Source organism: Vespa velutina, chromosome 8 (genome assembly GCF_912470025.1).
Source record: "Vespa velutina chromosome 8, iVesVel2.1, whole genome shotgun sequence".
Taxonomy (NCBI): Eukaryota; Metazoa; Arthropoda; class Insecta; order Hymenoptera; family Vespidae; genus Vespa; species Vespa velutina.
The window spans coordinates 5134388-5145867 of NC_062195.1; the positions used below are offsets into that span (position 1 = coordinate 5134388).

General features: G+C 29.2%; 1 protein-coding gene and 1 long non-coding RNA gene across 6 annotated transcripts in view; one reads left to right on the plus strand and one right to left on the minus strand.

Moving 5' to 3' along the window:
* LOC124950812 (probable G-protein coupled receptor 158) overlaps positions 1-11480 on the plus strand; it is a 94413-nt gene that overhangs the window by 38111 nt on the left and 44822 nt on the right. For all 3 annotated transcript variants that reach the window (XM_047498140.1, XM_047498141.1, XM_047498142.1), the window contains exon 2: positions 2994-3177. In XM_047498140.1, coding sequence (XP_047354096.1) covers positions 2994-3177 — 184 coding nt within the window. The remainder of the gene's footprint in view (positions 1-2993; positions 3178-11480) is intronic.
* LOC124950815 lies at positions 4220-9585 on the minus strand. Of its 3 annotated transcripts, XR_007101438.1 has the most exons (5): positions 9542-9585; positions 8526-9035; positions 8361-8470; positions 5474-8004; positions 4220-4718 (listed from the first exon to the last, which is right to left on the minus strand). It is a non-coding gene; the product is annotated as an uncharacterized LOC124950815 (long non-coding RNA). The 3 variants fall into 3 exon arrangements; XR_007101439.1 differs by lacking the exon at positions 8361-8470; XR_007101437.1 differs by lacking the exons at positions 8526-9035; positions 9542-9585 and having other exon boundaries at positions 8361-8519.

Consider the following 11480-nt stretch of genomic DNA (forward strand, 5'->3'; position numbering starts at 1 on the left):
ATATATCGTAATAGGTCAAATGTGTCCTTGAATTTTGCTGTTGTAATTTGTCTGATATTTTTATACATTAGTGTCAATACAATATTTTCGAACTTTCTTGGTCTACCCCGACGTGATAATAAACTCAGGACTTTAAAATTTTCATTTTCATTCATTGATTTACGTATAAATGGAGTTAGGCCACTTTCAAAGTAAACGGTTAAATTATTGAATTAACTCTGAAAACTTATCTGTCAAGAATTATCGTATTTGCTCGGAATATAAGCAACCTGAAATGCTTTACTGATAAATAAGATAAAGTTGTACATGTAATTATAGCAACCGGAAAAAATTGACAAATAGAGTTAGGCCACTTTCAAAATAAACGGCTCATATATATATATATATATATATATATATATATATATTTCATTTTGGTTTTCCTTCAATTTACTCGTAAATATTTGATTTTTAACTAAAAACGAAATAATAATAAATGGCCTAATGTTTCGTTTTTCTTTTTTTTCTTTTTCTTTTTTACGGAGAGTTATTATTTTTAAAAATTGATACAACTATGAGATTGAAATATTAATTTTCATCTCTTATAGATGACATGTAAATGAATATTACAGATATTGAAATAATAATTTCATTTACATGATGAATAATGAATAATCATTATTGATCATGTAAACGTATAACATAATATTGAAATATCACTTGGAACGTCTGAATTTTTGTGTGTTCAGGTGTTAAATTTTTTTTTATAATTCTTTATAAATGATACACTTCTTTCTTTCTCCATACGAATTCCTTTAATAATTAACATAAAAACCATGTACCAAAAATAGAATATTTCCCGTAGGAACAATATCCGGACTTAAGCCGTTTTTCGAATTCGTAACGAATTTTAAAAAGCTCTGATGGACGTACGTCCATTAGAGTACGCGTCGTTAAATTACGAATTCGTTCTCGTTATATATCGTTTCGTCAATATCGACGTTTAATCTGTACGTTTTCAGCTTGGTTTAGAATACTAAGATTAAAAGATGAATGATACTTCAATATTTTATATTTCTATGAACATCGAAAAAAATCATTGTATTTATTCTTACCTTTCCTTTGAAATCATTTGTAGAATGTGCGATATATGTCTACAATAGATAAACATTTTTTTTTTTTAAACATAAGAGAAACAAAATATTTCTCGATTATCGGCAAGTATCATCGAAATCGAAATATAATAAATCAATGAAATAATATTTCGTATCAATGGTAATCGTCGTGATACTATATTAGCGTGATTCAAAACTATTGACAAAATATAACTAAATTGTACATAATAAATCAATATATATAAAATATAACAAGATATTGTGTATTGTATTAATTGATTTAGATTATAAATAATCTAAATCAATTCAATAGCTATGGAAAAATAATAAAATCAAAAATTTCGATTAGACGCGGAATAGAATATTTATTTGAATTATCGTATTTAAAATATCACTTTCTTTTTTTTTTTCTTTTTTTTTTTTTTTTTTTTAATCGATCGTTCATAAAAAGTATCATTTTATTATAATAAAGTGTATGTTTATAACAGTAAAACTTACTTGATTATGAATATAAATGATAAGATCGAGAATATATAATTTATAAATACATAGATCTTAGAAAATGGAATGGATCCATTTCAATAAATACGATTATAATATCCATGGGGAAACATTTTTCGAATATAAAACATTTAATATCATTTGCGCATAAAATATATTAATATATATTTTCCGTTAAGATGATAATCTGGTGTCGAAGTACCATTATGGTAGGTATGCTATTTATTGTACGCCTATTACTCATGGTGATTCGGAACGCATTGACACCACGATTATCGATTTTGACCAGCGTCGGAGACATATTTCACAAATGTTTGTGTCGTTGGCAGATAATTATTATCACTATAACCGACCAAGCGAAACAATGCTCTCGCATTTCGCGCGTCAACGGTTCGAAAACAAAACTCGATTGAATTTAGCATCGAGAAAACGCTTTTACATCATTTCGTCCGTTCCATTTTCGCCTTGATTATTCTCCGCTTCATACTTCACCGAGACTTTTCGAGTCACGCGAATATTAGCGAGCTTGATCGATTTTTTACCACTCTTTAAGAATTTCTTGGAAATCTACAAAGCACGAGAGATTATGATTACGTCGTAAAAGTAATCGCATATAAATTTTCTTTTCAAAATTTCTCGTTATGAACGATATGTAATCAAAAAGATAGAATTGATTATAGAATTTTAAGAAGTACGATATAAAATAAATCTGACATGGTAAATTATTAATAAACAATATCTGTGTATAAATAAAAGAATGTGATATATTCATTAATCATTAATCGCATGTTGTACGTATGTGCGTGCGCGCGTGTATGTGTGTTGAAATATATTGATAAGTTTAATATAGGTTAATGAGAAATTTTATTAAGAAAAATTTATCTCTGATAAACATACAATAGGCGTATGCAAAAATTTAGTTTTTTTTCTTAAATTTCGTAAAATACAAAATTATAATAATTTTTTTTTTTTTTTATTGTTTTTATTTCTTCCTTATTTAATTAGAATTTTATTTCATAGCTATGCTATATATTTTTTTTTTCGTAAAAATTCATACAATAATGATCCATCCGTGAATATGCTAGAGTCATTTGAAAAATTCACGGCTTTTTTTTTTATACTATTCACTTTAAGACGTGTTTCACTTTAAAAAAGAAACGTATGTATATATTAAAAAAGAAAAGAAAAAAAAAAAAAAAATACAAAAAGAAAAAACATGCCGCGAATTTTTTAAATGGCCTTCACATTTAAAGTTTCGGAATGGAATGAATTAGGATTTGGCAAAGGTCGGCAAAAATTTTTAATGATAAAATTTATGTTTAATTAATGAGTTTTTATTTTTACCTTTGCATTTATTCTAATGGTAAAATTAAATTAATAAACGTTGCACTTTTACAGGTTTACATACATATCCTTACAACGAGAGCACCTATACCGAACGTGAGGAAGACGAAATACTTACTGTGAAGTATGAGGATGGCAGATGGTCAAAGCCTTACTACGATTGTGGTGGTGGCAACATTTGGATGTTGACTTATACCGTTCCTTTCTTTGGATATGTTAACGACACATATTTTTTCAAGTACGTATTGAATATATTAATTACGATACATCGAACAGATGAGATAGATAGAGAGAGAGAGAGAGATAGAGAGAAATAGAGAGAAGAGAGAGAGAGAGAGAGAGAGTACGAGGATGAAGATCAATGGGACACATTGAGCGACGTAAATCGATTTTACGTCAGCCAAAGAACATTCTTCCATCGCGAGGACGACGTAATTACACGCACGGAAGAAGCTTTGTATGTACTAATGAATATTAAAACCTTTCTTACCTTCTCCCTTTACTGTTGGCATGCGATACTCGAGTTGCGTTAATTAGTAGAGGTTTCGAATTGCCGATTTTAATTAATGATGTTCTACGAATACAAAGATACATTTACTTGTCATGTTATCAAAGAAACATTCGAGTTTCCGAGTTTCTTCCTTCTTGAAATTTATCGTTCGACATTACTCGCACGAAAATTCTCTTGTTCTTTCTCTCTCTCTCTCTCTTTCTCGATCTCTCATTCTCTCGATCTCTCGCTCTCTCCTTCTCTCTTTTCCTTTCGATCGATCGTTACGATAAGAAAAGTAAAATTGAATGTATTGATGACGAAGGACAAAGGTAAATCGATATTTCCTCGAGGTACTCGACTCAGCTCGTACGCAGCTCAGGGACAACTAAACGGAGACTGAAGCGAGCTGTTACAAGTTACGTCAAAGTTTATGACTTACTCAGGCGCAACCTTGCCGATATTGCTTCAACGAAGTTGAGTTAGCCTCCGGTAAACAAACTACTTTAACTGTCTCAAATTTTGTTAAAAAAGCAAGAAAAAAAAAGTGTATATATATATATATATACATAAAGTAGTCTGCGTTGTCTGCTGACCTTGTAATTTTCCAAAATCTATAATACTTCCGAACATTTCTTTCTTTCTCGAAGTAATGACTTTTGTCGAAGGGTCATCGAACGTGTATATTTGTTTCTATAATAATTATTACAAACAAACGTTTATTCGTTCGAATAAATTTTCTTCATTCAAAAAAATTGCATATTATTTGTAATAAATAAAGAAAGTCGAATTATTCGATGGGGATTACTTATTATTCCTTGATTGAAATATCATGAGAAAACAAAAATAAAATAGAAACAAACAACAATAGTTAGATCGGAACGAAGGTTCTGCAAATACCATTTGAGTCCTGTCGTTGACCATTTGGACATCGCTTTCCAGGCGCCGTTATGATGTTGAAAGTATTTTCTTTCGGTTTCGTCTTATTATTTGAAGATTTTATATTGGAAGATTCATCAGTCTGAGAGAGCACGGGATCAACGAGATTCGTGAAAAAAAGAAGAAAAATCATGGTGGTTGCAATCAGTGGAAAGTATTTCATATTTGTAAAGGAAACAGGTATGCGTGGGAAAATAAAATTGGGGAAAAAGGATAGGAAGGTTTTTTTTTTGAAGGAAAGAAAGGAAAAAAGTGAAAGTTTAATCTTTCGAAAGAAAAACGAAAATAGATTTCTACTCTTTCTTGAGTGATTACGATGATTCGGTTCTTCTTTCTCCGAATAGCACCAACTGTAATTTAAACCATCAAATATAACGTTATTAATTATCGCAAAGTTATCAATTTTAAAAAAGGATTCTTCATATCCCGTTACACTTCCGAACATAATATCTTTCATTAGTTTTAACAAATGCATCAATAATTATTGTTTAGTGAATATCAATAAAGAAATTTAATGGAAACATTATACATAACACCGAAGCGAATTAGAAATTATTTCTATCGATTATTCGATTCATTTTATTTATATTTTGTAAAGAGATCAAGGCATTCCCTTTGATTTTCATCGAATGCCGAAAATAAATCGACTATAATTAAAAGATATTGTATACGGAATTCAACGTACGCGCACTCACTCACCCACGCACACAAACATTCATACACAAAAATTTCCCTTTAAATGGATTTTCCAATTGTATTGACAGAATTTGTTATACGTTTTAATCCTTAAATTTCACAATTTTTTTTTTGTAATCAACGTATTTAAGTTGATTCCTATTTTTTTTTTTTTTTTCCAATAAAATTACTTATCACATGGAGAATACGTGAATCATACTTGTTTTTAATTACAACATTTTTCGTAAAACAAAATCGTCTCTCGATGACGATCAAGCGTTAAGTTAATTAATTTGCACTTTCACTCGACATTCTTTTTCTTCTTTTCTTTATTTTTTCTTTTTTTTGTTTCTTTTGATAAAAGACACTCCACGAGGAACTAAGTGATCGACGAATAAAAAATTTTCATATTTAACAACGAATTCTATACCTTTGAATTATCGAATAGCTTTTATACGAATGCTCGTATACGTCTTTTCTTTGTCTTCACTTTATTTCTCTCTCTTTCTATCTCCCTCTCTCTCTCTCTCTCTCTCTCACTCTCTCTCTCTCTCTCTCTCTCTCTCTCTATATATATATATATATATATATTTTTTTTGTTTTCTTGAACTTCTTATTATCGATATTTTTGATTACGCAAGAATTCCTAATAAAAAAGCAAAGATGTTCCCGCCGGAGTATCTACCAACATATCTGTTTCTAGAAGCGTTCAACGTTCATATTTATAATCTACTGCCGACTGTATGCTCATGTGACGTCATCTTTATCATTGCTTTGCGAGTGAAAAGTTTTCTCGGAAAGACATAGCAAAATTCGCCCTTGAATTATACACTCATACGTATTTCATATATACATACTATTACAATATATACAGGGATATAGTATGTATATCTGACATACGTATGTATACCCCGTGTTATCGGTGAGAATAAGGTCGCTTGAATTTTATGAAAAATAAAAGAAAAAAGAAAAAGAAAAAAAAAATGCAAGAGTAATAAGTAAGAAAAGAAAAAGAGAAAGTAACAGAGATTTATGTTCGTAAGTGTACAATTCGATTTAAAAAAAAAAAAGAAAAAAAAAATAATACTCAATTCAAACAATTCAATTGGATATTAGAAAGATAAAACAATTCGCAATTTTATTTCTAAACATTTTTGATGCTATCTTCAGCATTCATAATATCGTTTATATGCATTTGCATACGTTCTCAAGATGTGTTTTTGAAAAGACTTAACAAAGCATGTCTGTCGAGACACAAGGAATATGTCGAACAAATGTTACATTATAAAATGTTTTCGAGTCTTTTGTTTATCTCGTTATCGATTCGTATCTATAAAGATCAAATTAGATTATGTCGATTTGTTTTAATTATTTTTTGCGATGTATAATATTATTATATTTTCGATAAATACAATGATTTTTATCCGAGAAATGGAATTTTGCTCGATTAAAAATCTAATCTTCGAACTTTCAAATTATTTATAAACTTGTGACAAGATATTAAATTTATTTATTTAATATGTATATAAATCTTTGGTAAAATTTCTTTTTAATTATGACAACGATTATCGTATCTAAATCTAATAGTTGATTCTCTTATAATTTCTACATTATTTTTCTTTCGATGATGTTATTATTATAACTAACAAACTTGACTTATCGTTTAAATGATATCGTTGAAAATGGAAGCCATATCGTCGTGCTCATATAACATCAATTGTATGATTTTACGATCGTGCTCTCATCATAATTATATCTCAATTAATCAGTAGTAGTAACAGAATCTATGTATATCTTCATATAAATTTATATTTTTTTGGATACTAGTACGCTTATAACGATCGTAAATTATGAAAGGGATCAACTGTGTTATCAGTTTTATAAATATATTTTTGGAATTTAGAAATAACTGAGGTTTGTATCTCATTAAAAATATTTGAATTGCGATATTAACGAACATCAGGGATTATATTCTATAAAGTACTTAAATTCCACTCCATCTCTTTCTCATGTTATTATTACGAACTATTACCATCATTATAATTAGTCATAATATTAAACATTAATCTGTACGTTTTATATGAGTATTATATAGCGTTTAATTTGAGATATTTCATTATCTGTTTATATTGTACGTTACTTCAGTTATATTCTTATATTATTAATATTTTATTATTGATGCCTTTATTAAAATAAAAATAATCACTAAGCAAATATAGTATATAAAATTTTATTTGTATATGTGTCTATTGTTCATTATTTTAATACTATTCTATTATTATTATTATTATTCGAACTGACCAATATGCTCATCTAGTAGCAAATATTCTTCAAGAATTATATTACTTTTCACTGCATAGATTTCCATTTCTTTAGAAATATAGAAAAATTAATCGTAAGAATAATATTTAAATGATGTTAAAATATTTTTTATCGATAAATATAATTTAATCTTAGTATTTTATTATTTAATTTATTATCTCTTATCTTTTCTGCATTTAATATAAAAATACACGATTAAAAATAGACTGGTCTCAAGCATCCATTCGCATCGCGACGATATTGAGTTTTATCATCTTTAACCTCAAATAATGGTGCTTTAATAATGTTTCTTTTTGTACGCTTTTTAATTTCATCCTTGTTATCCTCTTCGCAAGATTCCTTTGCGTTACACTCCTCTATGGCTTCTCCATCTTCAACTTTAAGTTCCTCCTTGGCTTCTTCTTCCAAAGGCATTTTCTCGTTCAACTCGGACAATGAATTTTCTGCCATTTTAATAATCCCACAATTGATTGGTTTTTCCAACAAAAACAAATTTCCTTTCTTTTATCAAACGCAAGGTCACCGATATCTTTTTCAACAACGATAACTTGGATGTAATTCTTGTCTTCCTCTTCTTTCCCTTTTCCTCTCTTCCTTAATACCGATAACGTCCTCTTATCAAACGTTATCGACTTCACCCTGAAAATGTCGAAGAAACAATTCGTTAAATGTAATCCGAGCGCAATATCATCAACAACTTATGACTACGTTTGCATAAATTTGCCTCTATATAGATAGGGATATTATCGATATTTCTCTCTTATTTATTTCCTTTATTTTTTTCATTTTACTTACGCGATTAATTTCAATTTATTATCGATAAGCGTTAATATGCGTTATATGCGAATTTAAAGTCAACGAAAAATTATTACCAGGAAATATTTCCCGTAGAAATCATGGAGTATTCAAATATTTATGGAAATAAATTACGAGCGTAATATCTAGACATATTGATCTTTATGATTCGATATTCTATTAATTTTATAAGTACTTACCAAAATGAGATATAACAATCGACGTTAGTCGCGTTTAATTCGGTTCGATCGAATCGTACTTATTTCTTTGAAACATTGATCTCGAATGACCGCTCTCGAACGACGCAAAACTATCCGTTAAATTAAAAATGTTAAAATAATCCTTTTACACTGAACTTCTCTTACCTTTATCGAATTGAAAGTATAAATATCGGATAACGATAAGATTTTAACTTATCGTTTTCCTCTTAGATTATCTGATCGTATAATTTTACGATGTAATACACATGAAGATGTTTTACTTTAGTTCTAAAAACAGAAAGATCGTTCAAGGTGAAATAGCTTGATCTAATTTTGGCATAGCACTCTTTCTTTCTTTGGTTTTCTTCTCTCTCCTCTCTTTCTCTCTCTCTCTCTCTCTCTCTCTCTCTCTCTCTATTTCTCTTTCTTTCTCTCTCTTTCCAAAAGTCGAATTTATCGACAACTCAAAGTCGGCTGTGTTCAAGATACAACATTCAAGATTCGACTCGACAATACACTTCGACGATCCTTTTCACTATCTCGTGTGTTTCCAACTGAACTGTCTCAACGAAGCGAACCTCTTCTCTGTTTAAACATTGTTTCCATTTTCTCTACGAGTATTCTATAGTGTAACTAACGATTATAACTATGGTCACTAGACAATCTTTGTCTTTCCTAAAATAGAAAGGAAAGGAAAAAGAATAAAGGAAAAAAAAAAAAAAAGAAGGATATGTGAACGTTCGAAAAAGTCATTAAACGTCTTTAGAAGACGTATTTTATATTTAACAAGTGATAAATAATTTGACATATTCTTTGTCCTAGTAATTTGAAATAGAACACGAATTTCTAATTTAATTTTCGAACGTTCTGGTTCGTAATTGGAACGAGTAGAGATCCTTTTCTCTTTTCTTCGATGTTATTAACTTTCTCGATTTTAAAAGTCAGGTCAAACGAAGGTACGACAAGCATCGAACGACCCTTTAAATGATATTAAAAGAAGATTCTGCGGTTTAAACGAAGCCTCGATAATTAGTAATTTGTTGAAACTGATAAATGGTTTATTTGAGTTGGTTTTATTTATTTTTTATTCTATAATCTTTAGGAACAAATAACAAATAAACTTGTATGTGTTAAAGAGTTTAGTTAAACATATGTGTTAGAAAAAGAGACGAGGCACTGACCCGTAATAAAATTCACCGTAACCATGTTACAAATTAGATCTGCTAACTCTCCTCTGGCAGATAATTCGTTTAAGCGTTTAAGCTCGAAAATAGTAGAAAGCCGAGTTTCGTTTGATGGCAAATGTATAGTACCTCGAAAGAGAGAGATAGATAGATAGATAGATAGGTAGAGAGAGAAAGAGAGAGAGAGAGAGAGAGAGAGAGAGAGAGAGAGAGAGAGAGAGAAAGGAAGGAGAAAAAATAAAGGTGTGTTGTAAATGGATTTTTCAACGGGTTAACTGTACGCCACAAGACCCGCATAGGTAAATCTATTCGCAGCACGATTCCTTGCATCGATTAAATTCTTAAACTATATTGTCGCTAATAAAATTTTATGAAAGATTATCCGCTCATTGGAAGCTTTTCGTAAGATCAATGATTCCTTGATCTATCAAAAAGAAACAAAAAAGAAAGAAAACAAAGAAAAAAAAAATCGTTTGATAATATAAAATCTTTTAAGATAAATAAAAATATTGAAAATAATAATTTTTAACAAAATATGAATATAAGTAAACATATTATATTTTTGTTTTCTTTGCTTATCTTTTTTCTTGCGTCATTTTTTATCAATTTAAAATATAAAAATTAATCCGAAACATATAGCCTATTTAATCTTATTTTATACAGTCTATTTAATCCTTGATTATCTTATTCATTTATACTATTGATACGTATCTCCATGGACTTTCTAAGCGTCATGATGATATTTGTAGACAGATACTTCGGTTGATGACATAGTTGTTTCCGAGAACACGATCACCGAACCCACAAAAGGAAATTAATCTAAACGAGACCTAGTTTTCGTATATTACGAAGTGAGGTTGACTGTCTGAACGATGATAGACGTAGTATAATAATATAACAATATATTCTTATGATTATTATGATATATCGAGTTTACTAGTGATTACTACATACTATATATCTTGCACATTGAAATGTAATATTGCGATTTTGGGACATTATGTGTTGCTACTTGAGATGTTATATTGCGACTGACTATTTAAGACGGTAAGACGTTTAAAATAGTTCGAAAAAAAGGAAAAGGAAAATGAAAAGAGAAAGGAAGAAGGAAAGGGAAAGGGAAAGAGGAAGTGTGTAGGAGAAATTTTCAAATAAAAAGTGTACGAAAAGGAAAGGATTGATTTCTTGATTGGTCATTGACGTTTTTTAAATAATTCATTTAGTATGTTTAAACAATTTCGTGCGATTTCTTATACGTATTGACGGATGAGATGAAAGGATGAAATGAATGATATGAAATATAGCTATTTCAAGGATAGGCTTCAGACATTCTCGTTTAATCTGAATATATTGCCTCGTACATTCTAAAAAAGTTAAGAATTTAACTAGAAATTTTTCTGATTTGGACAATGACTTGGTCAATATATATTTTATCCTTAATAAACGTCGAACGAATTCTCACGGTCAAATAATTCGCATGGCTTTTTGAGAGAAAGTTTAAAAAAATTAAGGGATGCGAGTGGGAGGATGAATCAACGTAGAAATTATTTTCCATAAACATCGTTTATCATCAATGCAATATTAAATTATTATTATTAGTTTTTTTTTTTCCTTGGACAATAAATCTGTTGTCAAAGGAAACGAACGATTTCCGATGTCCTCTCACCTGTTGAACTCGTTTACTCGTTAAGTTCTTCTAATTCACACCCTTCCGGCGTATCTAGTTAAAAAGAATTTTTATTTTATTCTTTCACGGAAGGATCTTTCATAAATCTTACGAAGAAAGGATTGAATTCTTTTAAAGAAAGAAATAGTATAGATCTTAAGTTATTGATAAAATGATAAAAATACGTTCGTGAAATGAAGTGAATACTATCGATTGAATCGAGAAAACTTTTATTTGTTCGATGATCTTTTCTTTCTTTTTCCTTTAGCA